This window comes from Diabrotica undecimpunctata, chromosome 3 (genome assembly GCF_040954645.1).
Source record: "Diabrotica undecimpunctata isolate CICGRU chromosome 3, icDiaUnde3, whole genome shotgun sequence".
NCBI lineage: Eukaryota > Metazoa > Arthropoda > Insecta > Coleoptera > Chrysomelidae > Diabrotica > Diabrotica undecimpunctata.
The window spans coordinates 75,735,448-75,759,594 of record NC_092805.1 but is presented as its reverse complement, the minus strand read 5'-3'; the positions used below and the strand labels follow the sequence as shown (position 1 = coordinate 75,759,594).

Sequence of the window (24,147 nt, the reverse complement as noted above, 5' to 3'; positions counted from 1 at the left end):
TACTTTCCTGCCCTATTAATGACTGCAACCTCAAAATAAAACTTTATTTTACATAACGTGTCAGTCAATAATACCTAACTACTTATATATATATATATATATATATATATATATATATATATATATATATATATATATATTGTTATGATATGTAAAATCGAGAAAAATATTGGTTTGTTTAAAATATTTCAAAGTTCAAAAAACATTAAAAGTGTATCTGACAGAAGCTGAAGCAGCAAAATATTGTAAGTCATATTTCTCTACTTATATTCCAAGAGTCAGTGTTCAGGCCAAAGAGAGATTCAGTTTATCGTAAAGAGAAGATATTCCAAGAGTCATTTTTCACTCGGGCCAACGAGAGATTCAGTTTATCGAGAGGAGAAAGGCTATCATAATTTGAATGATTTGTGCTTTTGAAGGAGATCATTAAGGACGATATACTTGCAACAATCTGTGTAAGATTGCTGATTACATAGGGAGCGGTTGAGAGGAGATAATACAGTCTACAAGGAACAAGGATTTGGACCACTCATCATCAGAGAGAGATATTTTTTGTTTCCTGCAGTTTTTTTCTTTTATTGATAACACAATTTTTACACGTAATTTAGAAAGGATATAAATATTTTGATTAGGAGAGTTAGAATAGTTTGGGATTTTGAGATTTCAATTAATATTGTTTGTACCATAAATTTTGATTGTTCACGTACGGAGAACAAAATTTTGAGAATCCTTATATGAGATTTGTTTATTGAAAACTTTTGAGTGTGAATTATTTCATTATTTTTATTTCAATATATAGTGTTAGATCATATGTGTTTTTTTATTATTATTCCGGTATTCTCTGGACCTTACCTTTCACATGTAATAGCATAGATATTGAAGCACGAATTTAACCCTGAGATAAAAGAATTAAAAATTGTGATAGAGTCATAATCATATCATTTAAATAATTTTAATTAATCAAAAAAATTAATTAGCTAATTATTGCTTGGCGCACCAAGACTTTAAATATCACAATAACTGGCTTCCAAAACGTGGGGCTTAAAAATATCGCAGCTTTACATTTGAAGGAAGGGAAAGAGATCTGGAATAAGTACAGGTGATCCAGAGATAAAAACATATAACATTGAGGGAATTTGAATTTGAAAGTATTTTGACAATTTTTCCAGGGAATATAAATTTGATTTATTGATTGATCGTAGTTAGTGGATATTTACTGCTATTGAATTATTTGATTTTATTTTCTTTACCAATCGTACATTTGATATTTATTTTGAATTATTTGAATTTTACTGATTGCATATTTGATATTTGTCGTGAAAATTTAATACATTTGGGGAGAAATATTGTCGTGTTCTGAAACATATAGAGTGTTGTAAAATTTCACATTTGGCGGGGACAAAAACAGTAACGAAAAGAAACAACATGTCGACCACAAGGAGTCAAAGCAAAATGCAAGAAAGGAAGGAGGATAACAGAGAAGAGGAAACAATTGTTGAAGAAGGATCGGATAATGAAGGAAATGTTACAATAGTTGAGGAAAAAAAAGAATTATCAGGAATAGATAAAATATTACAACTAATGCAACTCCAGTCACAAAAAATGGATAAAATGGATAGAAATCAACAAGAAACATCACAAAAAATGGATGAAACAAAACAAACAATGGAAGAAAACCAACGGGAAACAAGGCAAGCAATAGAACTAAATAACAGGAATATAGAGCAGCGTTTGGAAAACTATGAACAGGAAATTAAAGGATGTGTTGAGGGGATAAAGAAAGAACTAATACAACAGATAGAAGAAATAACCCTAAAGAATGCAAAACAAGAGACAGAGATTAAAGATATCCAAGATACAATGAAGGAGATACGAAATTTCCAGAAAAAGGAAATAGAACAGTTGGAAGAAAAATTTGAAATGGCGCTACAAGAAGACAAGAAAGAAATAGAAAAACAAATTGAGGATATCAGAAAACAACGAGAGATGGGAGACAGGAGAGAAGTACTCATCCAAAGTCCGGGTGACATAAAAATACAGTTTGGCGGGGATATTCGGAAAACACACCCAGTACCGTTTGTTAAAAATTTGAAAACCAAATTACAACATATTAGATATTTTGACGATTGCAAAGAAACAATTAGAAACCATTTGAAAGAAGGAGCAGCGTTATGGTATGAAAGCAAGGAAGATGAGTTTGAAAATTGGACAGATTTTGAAAATAAATTTCTCAACTATTTCTGGGGGAAAAATAAACAGAGAGAAATCAACCAAGAGCTACAGAATGGAAAATATCACGAAAAAATGGGAATATCTGAAGAAAGATATGCTTTGCAGATATATAACAATTCAAAATATCTAGAATACAAATATTCTACCGAACAGCTGGTAGAAATGATCAGCAGACATTTTGAGGAAACGTTGGAAGATCACGTGATTTTGAGAAACTATCAAGATATTGATAGTTTGTGCCAATTCCTTCAATTAAAAGAAGCGAAAAGAAAAGAAATGAGAAATAGAAGACAACATGACCAATATAATGGAGCGGAAAGAAGGTATTCATCAAATTATGACCAGAGAAACCGACATCCCAGATCAACAAACGAATATAGGCCGAGAAATTACAATAATTACAATAGACAACAAAATTACGATAACAGGAATGACACACAACAGAGAACATATGAAAATCACAACAGGAATAGAGATGCACAAAATCCTCCGAATAGGAATACTAACGAACAAAGGGACGATAGAAATAACCAGAGCTTCCAACAACAAAATAGAAGGGAGATGAATCATGTAGCAATAGGAAACGACAGACAAATTTCTAATTCTAATCTAATATTTTTAGATGCATTTATAAAACATAAAGCGATTAAAATTGTGATTGATTCTGGATCGGAGATATCGCTAATCAATAAAAAACTAGTAAAAGAATTAAATTTGGACAGATTTGTGTATAAGATTCCTAGGGTTGATTTAGTGGGTGCAAACAATAAAAATTTGACGACAGTAAACGAAGGCTTGGGAGTACAGATAAGAGTGGGAAACAAATTCCATATTATGAAATGTGTGGTGATTGAAGATTTAAATCATGATATGATAGCGGGAATTGATGAATTGAGGAAAAAAGATATCACCATAAATTTTTCGGAAAATAAACTGGAAATCAGAGCAGAACCAGACAACACAGGAGAAGAAAAGCAAACAGATAGGAAAACAAATTCTGGAAGGATCAATGCACAGGAAAAACGCAAAGAGATCGATATGACTGTAGAGGATAAACCGAAAGTACAAGAACAAGATCTAACAGAAAAGAAAAAGAGAAGGAAGAAAAAGAAGAAGAGTTCGAAAAGAAAGCAGGAAAATAAGATGGAGACCAGAGAAAAACAGGAAATAGAAGGTACAGAAGAATTGTTGGCAACCGACGATAAAACAGAATGGAAGCAGGAAGAAAAAGAAGGTATCATCAGAGAAATGAAAGGAATAGAAACATGGTGCTCGGAATACCAAAGGGAATTAGAGGATAAAAAGAAAACAGAAGAAAAAATGGCACTGATGGACGAGAATCCAGAATTTTGTGAAGAAGTATTATGGACAGTGAACACATGTGAACAAAAGGTGGATGAAAGAAAAATAAATTGTGGAAAAAACATGGAGAAGGAAATAGAGAAGATTTTAGGAAACCATGGAGATTTTGTTAATAAAGTAAATCAAGTGGTTAAAAATTATGAACTTTCTTCTAAGGGAAAATACTTGGAAAAATTTAAAACGAAAGTATATCCAATCCCGTATAAAGACAGGCAATATACGGGGTATTTTAACATTCACGACATTTGTCAGTATCATAAGTAGATTTTAATAACATAGTGAAATAATTTGATCCTAGAAAACTTTTGTCATTTTTAAAATTTAACAAAGAGTTTTCGGCAGATCAAATGGCGGGGATTTGTTATGATATGTAAAATCGAGAAAAATATTGGTTTGTTTAAAATATTTCAAAGTTCAAAAAACATTAAAAGTGTATCTGACAGAAGCTGAAGCAGCAAAATATTGTAAGTCATATTTCTCTACTTATATTCCAAGAGTCAGTGTTCAGGCCAAAGAGAGATTCAGTTTATCGTAAAGAGAAGATATTCCAAGAGTCATTTTTCACTCGGGCCAACGAGAGATTCAGTTTATCGAGAGGAGAAAGGCTATCATAATTTGAATGATTTGTGCTTTTGAAGGAGATCATTAAGGACGATATACTTGCAACAATCTGTGTAAGATTGCTGATTACATAGGGAGCGGTTGAGAGGAGATAATACAGTCTACAAGGAACAAGGATTTGGACCACTCATCATCAGAGAGAGATATTTTTTGTTTCCTGCAGTTTTTTTCTTTTATTGATAACACAATTTTTACACGTAATTTAGAAAGGATATAAATATTTTGATTAGGAGAGTTAGAATAGTTTGGGATTTTGAGATTTCAATTAATATTGTTTGTACCATAAATTTTGATTGTTCACGTACGGAGAACAAAATTTTGAGAATCCTTATATGAGATTTGTTTATTGAAAACTTTTGAGTGTGAATTATTTCATTATTTTTATTTCAATATATAGTGTTAGATCATATGTGTTTTTTTATTATTATTCCGGTATTCTCTGGACCTTACCTTTCACATGTAATAGCATAGATATTGAAGCACGAATTTAACCCTGAGATAAAAGAATTAAAAATTGTGATAGAGTCATAATCATATCATTTAAATAATTTTAATTAATCAAAAAAATTAATTAGCTAATTATTGCTTGGCGCACCAAGACTTTAAATATCACAATAATATATATATATATATATATATATATATATATATATATATATATATATATATATATATATATATTGGTATAATGAACATACTAACCTAATACAAGTAAAGATGTGTTTATATTGTTTGATTCTTTCAGCCTATCACCAAAGTTCATGGTCTTTTTTAATCTTTCAGATCCAGCTAAATCACAGAAGTTAAAATTGCTGACATACACATCATCGCTGCATTTGGAAGTCTGCACTAGAGTAACGGTAAATATACAATGAGATCTGCTGGAATGAGAATTGATGGCAGTAGCAGCGTAATTGAGATTGTGTAATCCATACTGAAGTATCTGATAAGCTTCTAGACCATTTCTAACATTTAAATATGTCAATTTCTTTATGAATGTGTTGCCTTGCGATTTTCCAAGAGCTAGTCTCTGGCGTGGTTGATTTCGAGCTGCTGGAAGGCTCAATAGATCATAAATAATCTCATTGTAAATTTCTGCAAAACTAACCCATACACTTACAGAGACATATGAATCATCTTCAACCTTAGCAACAGGTTCAGAACTCAATCGTTCTTGCATTCGCCTGAAAAAACGATTAAAACGTAAATGCAAATAAAATTAAAAGTGCGCAGCGTGTCCAAAATTAGAAAGGTCATATCATAATAACAAGTTACGGTATTTATTATGTTACATTAAAATCTATTTAAAAAATCAATCTAGCCACAATATTTGATAAATCTAAGTAGTGCAAAGACTTGCTTGCCTTGGAAACACAGGATTTCTGACCAACAGCAGCTACGTAATCTCTATTGGACCTCCCTCCTTTTACATTACTACATTATTATAAGAGGAGAAACGAGCATAGACTATTAGAGAAAGTAAGAAAACCTGAGCTTGCAGGCGTAAAGTACCTTTCCAAGTGGACATTTGCCCATAAGAAGGATGAGGTAAACAGAAACACTCGACCCAGACTGCAGAGTCTATAAATGCAGAAGAATTAAGTGCAGAAATATTCACTAGTGGTGTAAACTTACAACATTTCTACTCAACATTTATACTTCAAGCAAATTTTTGCAATCTTGCGCTATGCAAGAGAAATTAATAATTAACATGAGGACTTTTGAATTAAGCAGATCAATATATGCACGGATATCCAAATAGCTATGGCCAAGTAGCCGTGGAGGCTCTTATAATCCGTAAGGTAGACTCTAAGCTAGTGTCGAAATACCGAAAGGAACTAGACAGACTGGCGAAATATACAGTGTCACACTAGTATGGGTTCCAGTTCACCGGAAAATAAAATAGTCACAGTCTGCTGCCGCGGAAAAGAACATAGACATACTGGTTATGGCGGAGCCAAACCCAACAGCAGTTAAGATGAGAGGCTGGTTTGTGGATGCGACTGGAAGGGTTGGTGTACGAATCTGTAACAGGACGCTACGAGCCTAGGAAATAAAGGCAAAGGAAGGATATATGATCATTCGGATGGAGGAATTGCAGCTGGTGTACTGCTATCTCTCTCTCTCTCTCTCTCTCTCTCTCTCTCTCTCTCCTAATAAAGGGTGTTTTTTTTTTAAATATAGAATTTTGAAATGGAATAAAACAAAGACGATTTTTATCAATTGACATGAAATTGACTTTATTCGAAAGATAACCTGGCGATTTAATTTAATCGCCAGGTTGATCTCTGGTATATGACCGTCATGACTGGCTTTGACGTAGTCTAATCTGGGAGTTCCAATTTTCCATCACTTTTTCCAATATTTGTCGCCGTAAATTGGCAATAAGGCAACGAATGTTGTCCTTTAAGTGGTTAATCGATTCATGCTTATCGGCGTAAGCTAGCACTTTCACACATCCCCGCATAAAATAGTCTATCAGTGTTAAATCGCACCATCTTTGAGGCCAATTCATGGCCGAAACGTGAAACTGTGCGGTTACCTATATATTTTCTTCAATAAATTGTGGCACGAGCTGTGTGACATGTTACGCCGTCTTATTGAAACGACAGCTCCTGTACATCATGGTTGTTCAATTTAGAAATAAAAAAGGCAGTAATCATGGCTCTATAGCAGTCACCATTGACGGTAACGTTCTGGCTAGCATCGTTTTTGAAGAAGTACGGTCCAATGATTCCACCAGACCATAAAGCGCGCCAAACAGTTAGTTTTTCTGAATGTAATGGTTTCTCAACATACATCTGAGGATTATCTTAACTCCAAATAGGGCAGTTTTGTTTGTTGACGTAGCCATTCAACCAAAAATGAGCTTCATCGCTAAACCAAATTCGCTTATAATAATCGGAATCAACGGCAATCTCGTTTTGGACCCACTCACCGAATCTACGAATTTACGCCTTGCTACAAAACCACAATTTTCAAAATAAAGGCTATAGCGGGATAAAATGGTCAAAAGTGCTCCCGCACCGATCAGCATCGCGACTTGTACTTTCAATAAAGCATATAAAAACATGACTTCATGCAAATTTTTAGCTTTCCAAGAGCCCATAAAACCTCTTAAATCTAAAAAAGAAGCTTTTTTCGACTTATTTTTTTCTGGATGCAATTTTGCTTTAAAAAATCTGAAAATATTCATTTTTTATATTGGAAATTGAGCTCAGGAAAAATTATTGAAATTTTTAATAATTTCTTAGGTTATGTTAATGACTTTTGGCTAACTTTTAAATACTAATTTTTTATGTATTTATTTTCGTTCTTTTTAAATGGCCAAGGCAGAATTTTCAATTTCTGAGCGGAAAGCATCTAAAAATCAAAAAAACCGTTTTTGTTACTCATTTATTTGCACATAACCTCAAAACTCAGTTGATAATTCAACATTTTTTCCTCCACATTATCACATTCTTTTGTAAAAGTCCCCATTTAACTCTTCCATAAAGATAAAATTCGAAAATACCACGTTTTTTTATCCCTTTCGCACTTTTTTTTACCTTACCTCAAAATCAAATAGTTATATGTATGCTTTTTCATTTATTTTCTTACGGGGTATAAATCATCATTGTTAAAATAATCATTTTTTACTTACAAATTCTCAAATTGCAAAGAAAAAACGTGTTTTTCTAATTTTTTCCCACACTATTGGCTCATAACCTTAAAATCTAGTAGCTAAATAATTGACTTTTCGCGTATTTTTGATCGCACACTTCAATTTTGTTATACCACTTGTCTATTTTTTTCTTCAATAGTCAAAACTTATCATTATTATATCCTGTAACCCATCATCATTTTGATCACTATTCACTAAATCTCAAATTCTTGATCTTGTGATAACAAAAACAATATATAAAATATATGAAATACATAAAAAAAGGACCAGAGATACAGTTAACAGCGCCTTCCCCCTCCCCTCAACTCCCGCGAATTTCTAAACCGGCCGATTTTAAAGAACACATTTTGAAGCTTTGTGGACGATTCCAAAAAGGGCAATATTTTAAAATTTTTTACGTTAAAGTATGTGCTTTTAACTAACGCTAATAAGATTTCTTTGTTATAAACAAAGCTATTATGAATTAAATAAAAAAAGAGGCTAACTTTGTCCCAAATTATCTTAGGACAATTTTTTTTTTCTTTTAAATTTGTGAAAAACATCAGGCTTTTCAAATATAAAAAAATAATATTCTTACAATGTTAAAAATGGAACAAGTCTTCTTCTTTCAGAAACTACCCTAGAAAGAGTAGAAAACTAATTACTAAAACTATATAATTTTCTGACTTATATTGTTGCAAAAAAAATGAATTTGGGATAAACAAATAAAATAACTTTTAAACTATTTGACCGATCACTTTGAAATTTTGACTATATTTTAAGCACCACAAGACACAGCATTCCATGAAATATAAATGTTATAAGTTTATTTTCAAAAAAGTTATTAACATTTATAAAAAAACCGATATTTTTGACTTATTTTGCAACTTCCACTGCCAACTGCCATTTTGAAGGTTTTTATATGACTTATAAGTTTCTTCTCTTCTAAAATTTGTTTAAAATGCTTCACTTTTTGCTGATGGAAGAAAAAAGCAAAAAATTTCCGTTTTTGACCTTAATTTGTTAATAACTAATTAAGTCCAAAAAATCGACTGCAGGAAACATATAGGTTTTTGTTACAGATGTCCATACTACTCAAAACAACTGTCGTTTGCCTGGCCGGAAGAGTGTCATGAAAAAATGCTTATTTCCCTGGGCTATCTCTAATAAAAATGTAAACAATTTATTATTAATTTGATATAAATAAAGTTAGAATAACTTCTTTTCATACAAATTTTACTTATATATTTTTTTATCCTATCTATATAAATTTATCAATCCATTTTTTACAATATTGTAAGTAAATCTAATATAATACAGTAGACTCCCTCTATAACGAGAACTGAAATGGCAGACTAATTACCTCGTTATAAGCGGATCTCGCTATATCCAACAACAATAGTACTGTGCATATATATGAATATGTAGTTTTCTTAAACATTAACTTTCTATAGTGAAGCCATTCGGAGCAATATAAGATGCTAATAAATATTGTTTGAATGGCGTTTTTAAAACAAAGTTGTTTACTTTTATTGTCAATGAAATGCATTAAAACAAAAAAGAGTTGTTTACTTTTACTGTCAATGATATACGTTAAAACAAAAAATCTGTATTCTGTAAATATGTATAAAGCGTATAAAGTTATTTTGTCATTTTTGACTGCTTTAAATTGTCCAGTATTCTATCTATCATATTTTCTAAAGATGTGAAACAGTTTTATGCTTCTTCATTTGCGTTTTGTCCTTGGATAAAGTTTCTGACAACCTTTAAAACACTCTCCACATCTTGTCTATTAGGACCCATATTATTAGGTGTGAATGGTCAACCCTCTACAATGACACTTGTGAATCATAAATTTTACATTTCCGACTAAGAATCATAAACTGTAAGAAGTTTATTGCGGGCGGCCCGCAGTTAAAAAGGGTATTTATTTATAGCTACGGCCGGGCCAAAACGTAAAAAACACGTTTTTCAATCTTATTTTCTTCGTTATAAGCAAATTTACCTCGCTATAGAGGGTTATAGTGCAATAGAAATTTCACGGGACATCTAATGTACCTCGTTATAAGCGAAACCTCGTAATAACCGTGTTCGTTATAGAGGGAGTATACTGTACATCTAATTTTTTCATTACAATAATTGCAAGTCTTCAAATATACATTCAAAGATCATACTATTATGTTATTCACAAAATTAAATTGTTACATGTTGTAAGGGACTACCCTAGTGTCGAGTAAATGGACCATTCCATTTTGTTGGACCATTTTGTTTCACTAATTAAATGAAATGTTTATAATATTTCAAAATTATACTGAAGACAACAATTCGAATTCACGATGAATTCAGAAAGGGGAGGAAAAAGAGAATCAGAAAGAGAAAGTGTACAAAGGAATAGTTTTATTTTTATATGTTTTTAACTCTTTTTTAAACTTAATTTATTAGTAGGATTTCATTAACATTAATTTACAAGTATACCTAATAATTTTTCAATACAATGTTAATAACTAATATTGTTCTGAAGCTATTTTCTTGTGGCATCTTAATGGCATTTCCTATTTTTTGGGGAGTAAGCCACAATTTAGGTTTATAATAAGTTTATTTTTGACATTTCGATTTCTACTTTGGAAATCTTTCTTAAAATACAGAACATTAATAAATTAATCAAATTTTGTTTTTGGTTACTTGGTAGAACATTTTTCTAATAACTACATATATATATATATATATATATATATATATATATATATATATATATATATATATATATATATATATATATATATATATATATATATATATATATATATATATATATATATATATATATATATATATATATATATATATAGTAAACTCTTAAATATTGGGGAAATCTGCAAGAAATACTCTAATGTGTATCAATTGTTTCGCCGAACGTTTTCGCCAAAGAGAATTAATTTGGCTTCTTCAGGGCTGAAAGACAATAAATTATAATTAGCTACCATATATTATCTATTAAAACATTATTGATCTTACCGTAACTTAGAATTGTAGAGTTAGAATATTAAAAAACTTTGCTAGTAACATAGTGGTGTTTTTTGTTACTATGTGCAAAAAAAGTTTTTTATAAGGATTGAAATGTATGGTAGCTTCGAACTTGACACGTAAAGGCTTACCCAAGGTTAATCGAAAAACCCAATGCAACTACATTTAAAAGGAGGTAATTCTTTGAAATGTCGGCAATAACTAAATTTTTGATTTTTAGATAGTTAAAAGTGAGGTTCTGTTTAAGCCAGAACGCAAGCGCTGACAACTTCATTATTAGTGTGTATGAATCTTTATGTCGTTAAGGTTCATTGGTAAAAAACGAATGAATATAAATCCCAGTAAAGGGAAATATTATTTTGATTTTCTTTATTTAATTATATTATATTGTTCATGTATTATTGAATCTTATTGAGACGTATCTAAGAAAAGCAAGGGAATGTTATATATTTTTTGTTAATGAAAATTAATTATAAAGGTATGTTAGTTGTTAATGGATATATCAGTCAAGTTAGCAATCAATACTATATCACAGATTACTAACTTGACTGATATATCCATTAACAACTAACATACCTTTATAATTAATTTTCATTAACAAAAAATATATAACATTCCCTTGCTTTTCTTAGATACGTCTCAATAAGATTCAATAATACATGAACAATATAATATAATTAAATAAAGAAAATCAAAATAATATTTCCCTTTACTGGGATTTATATTCATTCGTTTTTTACCAATGAACCTTAACGACATAAAGATTCATACACACCAATAATGAAGTTGTCAGCGCTTGCGTTCTGGCTTAAACAGAACCTCACTTTTAACTATCTAAAAATCAAAAATTTAGTTATTGCCGACATTTCAAAGAATTACCTCCTTTTAAATGTAGTTGCATTGGGTTTTTTCGATTAACCTTGGGTAAGCCTTTACGTGTCAAGTTCGAAGCTACCATACATTTCAATCCTTATAAAAAACTTTTTTTGCACATAGTAACAAAAAACACCACTATGTTACTAGCAAAGTTTTTTAATATTCTAACTCTACAATTCTAAGTTACGGTAAGATCAATAATGTTTTAATAGATAATATATGGTAGCTAATTATAATTTATTCTCTTTCAGCCCTGAAGAAGCCAAATTAATTCTCTTTGGCGAAAACGTTCGGCGAAACAATTGATACACATTAGAGTATTTCTTGCAGATTTCCCCAATATTTAAGAGTTTACTATATATATATATATATATATATATATATATATATATATATATATATATATATATATATATATATATATATATATATATATATTGTTATGATATGTAAAATCGAGAAAAATATTGGTTTGTTTAAAAATATTTCAAAGTTCAAAAACATTAAAATAATTCAGATAAGTAGGATAATATCCAACAAACATTTCGGAGAAGGAAAGTTATTAAATCCTTGGATTTCCTGTACTAAACAAAGTGTAAGCTTTGCATTTATTTCTTTGTTATACTTGAGTGACCCGCATAAGTTTAAGTGAAAGCCACAGACAATTGAACGGGGTTTTTCAAAATACATTAATGCAGTGATTAAAGACAATAGAAGGGATTATAGAAAGTGGTTTTTGTTAGTTTTTAAGAATTATAGAAAAATATTATTTGTAAATAAGTTTTAGGAAATTTATAATTATAGGTAAAAATTTGTTTGTTATCGAAATGAAAAAATGGGGGAATTGTGACGAGTTTTGATTGGCGGAGATTGAAAAAGGTGGGATAGGTATGTAGGAGTGAGAGTTTGGCTAGATTTAGGAGAGAAAAAAGATAATCAGTTGGTTTCCAAGTCTGGGAGAGGAACGGTGATTGTTCTCTGGCGGTTCCTGAAATGTAGCAAGCAGTAGTGGAATGTTAGTGAGTTTTTGTGGAGTTAGTGTATCTGACAGAAGCTGAAGCAGCAAAATATTGTAAGTCATATTTCTCTACTTATATTCCAAGAGTCACTGTTCAGGCCAACGAGAGATTCAGTTTATCGTAAAGAGAAGATATTCCAAGAGTCATTTTTCACTCGGGCCAACGAGAGATTCAGTTTATCGAGAGGAGAAAGGCTATCATAATTTGAATGATTTGTGCTTTTGAAGGAGATCATTAAGGACGATATACTTGCAACAATCTGTGTAAGATTGCTGTTTACATAGGGAGCGGTTGAGAGGAGATAATATAGTCTACAAGGAACAAGGATTTGGACCACTCATCATCAGAGAGAGATATTTTTGTTTCTGCAGTTTTTTTTTTATTGATAACAAAATTTTACACGTAATTGAGAAAGGATATAAATGTTTTGATTAGGAGAGTTAGAATAGTTTGGGATTTTGAGTTTTCAATTAATATTGTTTGTACCATAAATTTTGATTGTTCACGTACGGAGAACAAAATTTTGAGAATCCTTATATGAGATTTGTTTATTGAAAACTTTTGAGTGTGAATTATTTCATTATTTTTATTTCAATATATAGTGTTAGATCATATGTGTTTTTTATTATTCCGGTATTCTCTGGACCTTACCTTTCACATGTAATAGCATAGATATTGAAGCACGAATTTAACCCTGAGATAAAAGAAAAAAATTGTGATAGAGTCATAATCATATCATTTAAATAATTTTAATTAATCAAAAAAATTAATTAGCTAATTATTGCTTGGCGCACCAAGACTTTAAATATCACAATAATATATATATATATATATATATATATATATATATATATATATATATATATATATATACTGGGTGATTGATTAGTGTGAGGAAGCTCAGTAGATCTGTTATAGTAAAAATTACAAAAAAAAGTTATAGACAAAAATTGTAGGCAGCTTTAAACTCCGCATTTTAAAATTAGTTACAATCTTACAGGGTGTTCCATAAGATGGTGGCAGACCAAAGTTATGTTTTTTAAATGGAACACCCTGTATTTTATTTTAAATTTGAAATCTGCTTCACTTCCACATCACGACAATGTAAAGTTTTATTATGTTATACCAGGTATTTAAAAAGTTATAACCAATATTATCTGAAAATCGTATCAAGTTTAACTCCCTGTATAATTAAAAAGGAGTATAGGAACATTAATCTATTGCAACCATCATTTTTTAATAATTGTTAAAAATTATAAAACATATTCGTTTTTATAATATTCGTTAAATCAAATACAGGGTAAGTCAAAATGCAAGTACATTATTTTCTTCGTAATTTTAAATAGAACATCCTGTATTTTATATCTCTATCGAAAAGTACTAATATCGTACTTCAAATGGTATGAAGGACTCCCTATACCTAAAGTTATCAGTTTTCTAGATTATTTTCGGACCTCACCATGACATCACCACAAACCGGTATAAGATCAGAACCAATATCGAATTAAAAGCACTCTACAATGACGCCGATATTGTCCAAGAAATTAAATCACAGCGACTAAGATGGGCAGGCCACGTGCACAGACTGCATAACGATAGACTTGTAAAATTGGTATGGGAAGAGATTCCCACGGGCAAAAGACCACTCGGACGTCCCAGAATGCGATGGAGAGATAACATCCAATCAGATCTCCGGAAAATGAACATTCCATTTGACCCTAGGTTGATGGAAGACCGAACAAATTGGAAAAAAGTTGTACAGTCAGCCAAGACCCACCCAAGGTTGTAGCGCTACGTGATGATGATGATGAATTCAGTAACGAAATAACGACACATAAAAGAAAACAATTTATTTCAAATAAAATTTATAAAAAATAACCGACGGAAAATTTTAACTTATCTTACTTAAGTAAGGTGTTCAAAATGACCTCCCAAAACATCTATGCATACTTGAAAGCGGTCATTGAAAGAGTTGCTTACATTACCTACTAAGCATTTGTAAAGAAATATTTTGAAATGCAATTCGGATTCTATTTTTCATATCATCCCGTGTTGTTGAAGGTATTTTAAATACTTCGTTCTTAACGTAACCCCAAAAAATGAGTCCATTTTATTGAATTCTGGTGACCTTGGGGACCACCTTACCGGTCCATCCCTTCCGATCCATTTTTCACCAAACTGATCATTAAGTTCACCAAGTATTAATTCGTTGTGGTGCGCAGGAGCACCGTCATGTAGAAACCACATTTGTTCACGTATATTAAGTGGAACCTCTTCTAATAATATCGGTAACTGATTTACGATAAAATCCCAAAGCCGCGACAGCGGTATAAAACGGGAGACTATTATTATTATCTAAATAAATCTCACCATTTAAGTTATCTTCAAAAAAATATGGTCCTACTACATGGTTATCGACGATACCTTCTCACACATTTAGAGACCATCTTGTTTGACTATGTGGTATAGATTACTTGTTAAATAATAGTGAAAGTTATGCCTATTAACAGAACTGTTTCGATGGAATGTAGCTTCATCACCAAATATAATCAAACCATAATCAAAAAAATCTCTCTGCTCATTAATTTAATTCTTGGTGCTTTTGAATATAAGGGTGCATCTTGTTTTTAGGTAGAATGTTTTGAACAGAGTAGTAACTAAGTTCTTGTTCATTGGAAATAGTCCTTATACTTGTGTGTGGATTTTCTGTAACTGCCATCAACACACTCATTTCGTTTTCCTCTGTCACACTAGTTTTTGCTCGTTCATATTTTTCATAATTAACTGAACCAGAGCGGTTAAATCGATCTTTCAATTTTTCAAATGTATCTTGTTTAGGTTGCCGCCTATGTGGAAACCGTTCTTGATAAATTCTAGCTGATAGTAATGAATTTTTATTGCATTCCCCCAATATCCAGATCATATCTACCATTTCATCAGTAGTAAAATTCATTATTGCTAATTTAAATTGAATTAATTACTGAATTACTAAATAATAATTGTTGCTAATTTAGGGTGTACCCCAATACTGAATTAATAAACAATAATGTCAAACTGTCAGTTTCTGACAAATCAATCATGACAGACTCAAAATAATTATTTGTAAACGTTAAAATATCTACCAAATTAATACTTTGATAGAAAAATAAAAATATCTAGAAAATTGATAACTTTAGGTATAGGGAGTACTTCATAAAATTTGAACTACGATATTACTACTTTTCGATAGTGATATAAAATACAGGTTGTTCTATTAAAAATTACCAAGAAAATAATGTACTTGCATTTTGACTTACCCTGTATTTGATTTAACGAATATTATAAAAACGAATATGTTTTATAATTTTTAACAATTATAAAAAAACTACGGTTGCCATAGATCAATGTTCCTATACTCCTTTTTAATTATACAGGGAGTTAAACTTGATACGAGGTAATATTGGTTATAAATTTTGAAATCACCGGTATAACATAATAAATATATTCGTGTGCGACGGAAGGCAGAGATTCGAAAATACGAATTTTTCGTCTCGCTCAGTACCGCCATAACGTACAGTGAATTCCAGCGTTCATCCAGACTATTCCATAGTTCCAGTTTGGACTACAAGGCGTATTCATTAGCTAGGGCCTAAGTACGCTAAGGTAACAAGCAATGTTTACTAACCATTTTGGGAACAATTAATAGTAGGTTGTCCGCCTTTAAATTCCCTTAGTAAAATCCCTTCTCGTCTCCCTTCGCAAACAATAATAACCACTAATAGCATTGTACGTTTTGTGTAGTAGATGTAAAATTACGATTTGTTAATTATACAGTAAGTTGAAAGTGGCTTGTTTTATTTTACCGTTAGATAGAGACAAGAAGGGAACACATTTTTGCTTTGTACATCTTCCTGGCTTCTAACGCAAGCCCATAGCCTCTGATTTTTTACAGGGCCTGCATCGGAGTACCCTCCAGCCCCTATCCTGTTTGTCTTCCCACCCTCTTGTAAATCCGCGAGGGCGAAATCACGACCTATTCGAACTAGTGGACCAGTATGCCTCAAATTCGCTCGGACAGCTAAATCTCCTTTAAACACAGGGGATATTTCAGTGGTGACAGTGCTAAGCATCCCTTAGCTCTCAATCGTAGATTTATTACAGTTTCAATCCTATTTTATTACAGCTTCCAATTATATTTTATTACAGGTTCTGTTCATGTTAAAGTCCCAACTTTCGACGGAAAATCATCATGGAACAACTACATGAAACAGTTCGAATCAGCCGCAAGAGCGAATGGATGGTCTGAAAAAGAAAAGGCTGTAGGCTACAGGTGAAAATGCCAACATTCATGGAGAAATCCAGGTACAATTGGGAATTGGAACAGAAAAGTTCGTCCATACTGTTATAGTTGCTGACATCGAAGAGGATGTTATATTAGGAATGGACGTAATGAATATGCATGGATTCCAATTGGATTTTAAGAACTGTGCAAGCAGCCATTAAGGAAGATACAGTCGTGCCTGCGAGAAGCGAAAAAATCATAGTAGCGTGACTAGAGGGGATTTTAGACGAAGGGACACCTGTTATGATGGAGCCTTGGAACTACGACGATGAGGTTGGCCGTGGAATCATAATTGGAAAGGAATTGGTGACTTCGGCTGAAGAAATTCCTGTGAGACTTATCAATGTCAACGACTACCCAGTGACCTTCAAGAAAGAGACAAAAGTAGGAACTCGTGTACCTGTGCCATCCATAATCCGTCAGGCGACAACATCTGACAATTCCAACGACAAATTAGACCAAATGGTTGCAGTTGCAGGACAGTCTCTAAATCAGATGGAGAAAAGGAAATTAAGGGAATTTCTTCGGCAGTATCGTGATATTTTCGTACCGAAAGGAGGAAAGACGAGAAGAACTACCGTTGTTAAGCATAAATTTGATACTGGTAATGCTAAGCCAATTCGCCAAACAGCTCGACGATTACCACAGGCGAAAAGAGAGGAAGCCGAAACGATTGTTCAGGAAATGAAGAAAGACGGGGGTGATAGAACCTTCTACGAGCCCATGGGTCTCTCCGGTGGTCCTGGTTAAGAAGAAAGACGGAACGACGAGGTTCTGTGTGGATTTACCGTTTGCTGAACAACGTTACCAAAAAAGATAGTTATCCTCTGTCTCGGATCGACGATACATTGGACACATTGGCTGGAAGTAAATTGTTTTCTACTTTGGATTTGAAGTCTGGATACTGGCAGGTAGAAATGGACCCAGTAGATAAAGAGAAGACAGCCTTCACCACAGAATCTGGATTGTGGCAATTCAACGTTATGCCATTTGGACTCTGTAATGCTCCTGCGACATTTGAGAGGCTTCTGGAAAATGTGTTGAGAGGGTTATCTTGGAAAACATGCCTGGTTTACCTAGATGACATAATCGTCTTGGGGGAGACATTTGAAGACTTAAAGCTGCCCGAGTGATGTTAAACCCTAAGAAGTGCCAGCTATTTCAAGGTAAAGTCAATTATCTGGGTCATATAGTCAGGGAAAAATCGATTCCATTAAGGAATGGCCAGTACCAACGGACGGACAAACATCAAGTGAGAAGTTTTCTTAGACTATATACTTACTACCGGAGGTTTATTAAGAAGTTTGCAGATATCGCTAAGCCATTAACGCGACTTACAGAGGAAGCAAGAGACTACCGCTGGGATACAGACTGACAAAATGCTTTTGAGACCTTAAAAAAGCATTTAATCACTGCACCAATTTTAGGGTATCCACTGCCAGAAGGAGAGTTCATCTTAGATACAGATGCAAGTAATGTGGGAATTGGAGGAGTGCTGTCTCAGATTCAAGGAGGACAGGAACGAGTCCTCGGATATTTTAGTAAAGTTCTTTCAAAACCTGAGCGGAATTATTGCGTCACGAGAAGAGAACTTCTAACAGTAGTTAAATCAGTACTTATCACTATCAATACCTCTATGGAAGGAAGTTTGTAATCCGAAGTGGCTGACGCAGTTTAAGAATCCAGAGGGTCAGATAGCCAGATGGATCGAACGACTCCAAGAATACGATTTCAAGATTGAGCACCGGGCCGGAGTTAGCCACAGAAACGCTGATTCTCTTTCCAGAAGGCCATGCCCAGCAGAGTCTTCCCACTGCAAAAAAACGGAATCCAAGGAAGCAGCAGTGCTAAGAACAACGATGGTCAACGACGACTTGACGCCTACCAAGATAAAGGAAGAACAAGAGAGAGATCCAGTTGTCCAGAAAATTCGAAAATGGAAAGAGGAAAACCGTCGACCACCTTGGCAAGAAATATCAAACCTATGCTCAGTAGTTAAGACGTATTGGGCCCAGTGGGACTTATTTATCCTGGAAGATGGCTTGCTCAAACGAGTACTGGAAAATGATGACGGTTCAGAGAAGAGAAGACAGTTGGTGATCCCAAAGAGCAGAATAGCCGAAGTACTTCGTCAGTTACACGACAGTCCATCAGGAGGGCATTTTGGTGTAAAGAAAACCCTTCAGCGAATTCGGGAACGGTTTTATTGGATGAACAGTTCCGACGACGTAAAAGACTGGTGTAAGAAATGTACTATTTGTGCTACGAGTAACGGGCCTTACCGAAAAAGGAGAGCTCCTATGAGACAATATAATGTTGGAAGCCCGTTTGAAAGAATAGCTTGGGGATTACTTCACTAAGTGGGTTGAGATTTACCTATTTCCAGACCAGAAGGCCATCACCGTTGCAGATAAGTTGATCCAAGAATATATCAGCCGATTTGGAGTGCCTTTGGAGATCCATAGTGACCAAGGCAGGAACTTCGAAAGCGATCTATTCCAAGGAATATGTGATAGACTATATCGATATCCTTTTGGTGTTGATGTATTTGATTTCTACGTCGTAGTATTCTATTGGTTAAATGGTACCATTTGAGGTACTGTACGTCACGATTGGACTAATAGGATCGAAGATACATAACTAAGACCCTTTTGCCAGGCTACTCTATTTAATTTTTATATCTCATTGTATTCTATTAGTTAAATTATATCATTTGAGGTACGAAACGTTACGATTGGACTAATAGGACCGCAGATACATAACTAAGGCCCTTTTGACAAGCTGATGTATTTTATTTTTCTATCTTATTGTATTCGATTGGTTAAATCCTATCATTTGAGGTACTGTACGTCACGATTGGGCTACTAAAAATGAAGATACGTAACTAAGGCCCTTTTGACGTGATGCTGTATTTGATTTCTATGTCATTGTAGTCTATTGGTTAAGTGCTATCATTTGAGGTATCGTACGTTACGATTGGACTAATAGGACCGAAGATACATAACTAAGGCCATTTTGACATGCTACTCCATTTAATTTTTATACCTCATTGTATTTTATTTGTCAAATCCTTTCATTTGAGGGACTGCACGTAATGGTTGGACTAATAGAACTAAAGATACACAACTAAGGCCCTTTTGACATTGTTCTGTATTTGATTTTTCTATTCCATTGTATTATTTATGTTAAATCCTATCATTAGAGGTGCTATACGTCACGATTGGACTAATAGGACCGAAGATACGTGACTACGGCCCTTTGGACATGTTGCTGTATTTAATTTTTGTATTTCATTGTTTTCAATTGGTTAAATCCTGTCATTTGAGATACTGTTCGTCACGATTGGACTTATAGAAACGAAGATATATAATTAAGGCCTTTTTGACATGCTGCTATATTTGATTTTTCTGTCTTATTGTATTTTATTGGTTAAATCCTATCATTTGAGGGGCTGTACGTCGCGACTGGACGAATTGGAGCGAAGATACAATAGGTAGTTTAGTTGCAATATAATATAATTATATATAAATACATATATATATATATATATATATATATATATATATATATATATATATAAATAGTATATATATATATATTTATATATAAATAGTAAATTTAAGAATATATATATTTTTTTCATCCACAAATCATTCTGGCATCATGTTTGGTTAAAAGTAACGGGTTATGATATTATCATATATATATATATATATATATATATATATATATATATATATATATATATATATATATATATATATATATATATATATATATATATATATATATATATATTTTTAGTGGATTTTCTTGGGCTTAGGTTCATAAAAAAATTTGATTTGATACTAAGGCATTTTTATATTAATAAAAATGCCTTAGTATCAAATCAAATTTTTTTATGAACCTAAGCCCAAGAAAATCCACTAAAAAAATATATATTAAGGTTCAAGAACTAAACTCAAACTATATATATATATATATATATATATATATATATATATATATATATATATATATATATATATAATAATATTATACATACAGATTGAACCAATTTAAAACGGAACATACAATTTAATATATGTCTGTTTGAACTGCATTTGAAATAGTGGACCAATATAAAACTTGGACAAAAATAAATCCATACCCGGTGATAGACATTGTATAAAATATCGTTCAACTATCTGTCTCCTTTAAAGGAAATAGGAGCTTGCCTAATAGTCGGAGAGATAGAGCCGAAATTTTGAACTGATCAGTAATATGACATTTCTCTATTGGAATATATTCATTGTAACTGGGTTAAGACTTTGCCTTACAGGCGGACGCACCTCGTGGTACAGGGGGTGGCTATACAGGGATGAAGTTGTCATTTTTTTCGGAAAAATTAACGATCGATAATATGGCTGAACATTTGCCCAGAGTAAGATCTTGGTATAACTAGACGAAATCCCAAAGGGCGGACGCGAGAGTGGATACATAAGGGGTGGCGGACAGGGGTGAAGTTGCAATTTTTTGGGGAAAAATTAACGATAAGTAATATGTCCGCCATTTCCATGGCTTATTATTTAGCCCATAAAAACTCTAAATCCAAAAGGGCGGACAGCTGGGTTGGTACAGAGAGCCATAAAACGGGGTCAAATGTACCACTTACCTGCGCATTTTAGGTCTCGGTAACAATTTTCAAACTGATTTTATTATGATATTTTTATACCGATTGATTTGGAAATTTGTATGCTCACTTCTGTTACTATTCTGAAAAGCGTCAAGTAGAGTTTTCCTTAAAATTTTTCAAAAAAATTTCCGTAAATGAAAATTTTCGTAATTTTTTAAGGTAAAATCTAATTTGTAGAATCCTTTCGATTTTCTGTCAGTTATACCATGATTTTTTTCCAAAAATTTTCAAACGATTTTTCCGATAAGAAAAAAAATTTAGAAAATCTTCATTTTTCTCACTCTCATTGATGTTATCACATTCATCATCTTCGTCACTTTCACTTTCAAAAATATCACATTCATTATCTGCTTCATTTTCAATCACTACTTCTCGAACTGATTCTGGCATCTGAGGTCCACTAAACCATTTGAATTTATATGTTTCATCTTCAAACTCCCAACCATGTTCTTCAACAATCAATTCTGTTGGTACTTTTTTATGAGCATTTGTCCAAATATTTGAAATATAATGAGCTCGCAGTAGATGTTGGTGTAATTCATCTTGACATGGTGGTAAGCTTGAAGCATCGAAATTTTTTAGTTTTTTTTTAAGGCTCGTTCACATCATGCAACTTATACTGCCGGTTAAATAGTAAAAATCTGACATCGTTTACTTTTCTTTTTGGAATTGTTCTCGTCAGTCCTGTTCCATATAAGTGACTAAGGTTTCAAAAACTTCATTACAATCGAAGTCAGTTTCACCAAGTTGAATAAAAGCATCTTGATACTTATTACATTTAGCGCATGGGTCTAGAATTACTGATCTAAACGAACGCGCATCATTATTATTTTAATATTTTAAAATAATAATGATGCAAAATTAATGTCCAAACAGAATTTGTAAAATTATAATTAACTAATGAAAAAAAATTCAATCAATTTGAAAGTTAAAAAAAATATTGAAAATATCTACAAAGTAAATTTCAAAACTTAAAAAATTGATAATTCCACTATTAAATTGATTTTTATTAATAATTATTTGTAAAATGTTAAAGGAATTCTACAAATTGAATTTTACCCATTGATAAATAGAAATAATATATTTTGTAATTGATTATTAATGTAATAATAAATCAAATTTTTCTTATATCTGAACAATCATTATTTATGCAATATAAATTTAAAAACCTTTTTATTGTAATAAAAAATAAGTAAAATTACTATTTGTTATACCAAAAATATTTAATAGTTAACATTATAAAATTACTTTAATTTAATAAAATATCAAATATCAAACATTTATTCAATTAAAAATTAATTCGTAAAATATTTGTATTTAAGAAAAAAATGTGATTTGTAAAGTAAATATGACTTTAGTTTGAAAAAAAAACATTATCATAATATCATTTTAAAACTACAAAATATTCTATAAAAGATTCAGACGATGACGTAGAGGTTTATCAAATGTTTTAGAAAAGTTTTTCTAAATTTTTTTTTCTTATCGGAAAAATCGTTTGAAAATTTTTGGAAAAAAATCATGGTATAACTTACAGAAAATTGAAAAGATTCTACAAATTAGATTTTACCTTAAAAAATTACGAAAATTTTCATTTACGGAAATTTTTTTGGAAAATTTGGAGGAAAACTCTACTTGACGCTTCTCAGAATAGTAACAGAAGTGAGCATACAAATTTTCAAATCAATCGAAAAAAATATCATAATAAAATCAGTTTGAAAATTGTTACCGAGACCTAAAATGCGCAGGCAAGTGGTACATTTGACCCCGTTTTGTGGCTCTCTGTACCAACCCAGCTGTCCGTCCTTTTGGATTTAAAGTTTTTAGGGGCTAAATAATGAGCCATGGCGGACATATTACTTATCGTTAATTTTTCCCCAAAAAATTGCAACTTCACCCCTGTCCGCCACCCCTTATGTATCCACTCTCGCGTCCGTCCTTTGGGATTTCGTCTAGTTATACCAAGATCTTACTCTGGGCAAATTTTCAGCCATATTATCGATCGTTAATTTTTCCGAAAAAAATTTCAACTTCATCCCTGTATAGCCACCCTCTGTACCACGAGGGACGTCCGCCTGTAAGGCAAAGTCTTAACCCAGTTAAAATGAATATATTCCAATAGAGAAATGTCATATTACTGATCAGTTCAAAATTTCGGCTCTATCTCTTGGACTATAAGGAAGCGATAAGTGGTTTGACAGCATAATAACTGCTTGTTTAGTCTAGTTTTTTCAGTGATTCTAGGCAACCTATTTGGGTGGAGTTTTGACTTGTTCTTGAATGAGTTCCGAATCCAGCAGCCCGCTGAAGTATTGGATTTTTATAATATAATTATTTGACAACCTTTTGTTGGCCAACCACCTAGAGCGGAGTTGAG

The 24,147-nt window shown here is 32.2% G+C and overlaps 1 protein-coding gene across 4 annotated transcripts in view; it reads right to left on the bottom strand.

The window, feature by feature from the left end:
* Nucleotides 1–24,147, bottom strand: part of sub (kinesin family member subito) — a 245,003-nt gene that overhangs the window by 172,709 nt on the left and 48,147 nt on the right. For all 4 annotated transcript variants that reach the window (XM_072526082.1, XM_072526083.1, XM_072526084.1 and 1 more), the window contains exon 3: nt 4,918–5,399. In XM_072526082.1, the coding sequence (XP_072382183.1) occupies nt 4,918–5,399 (482 nt within the window). The remainder of the gene's footprint in view (nt 1–4,917; nt 5,400–24,147) is intronic.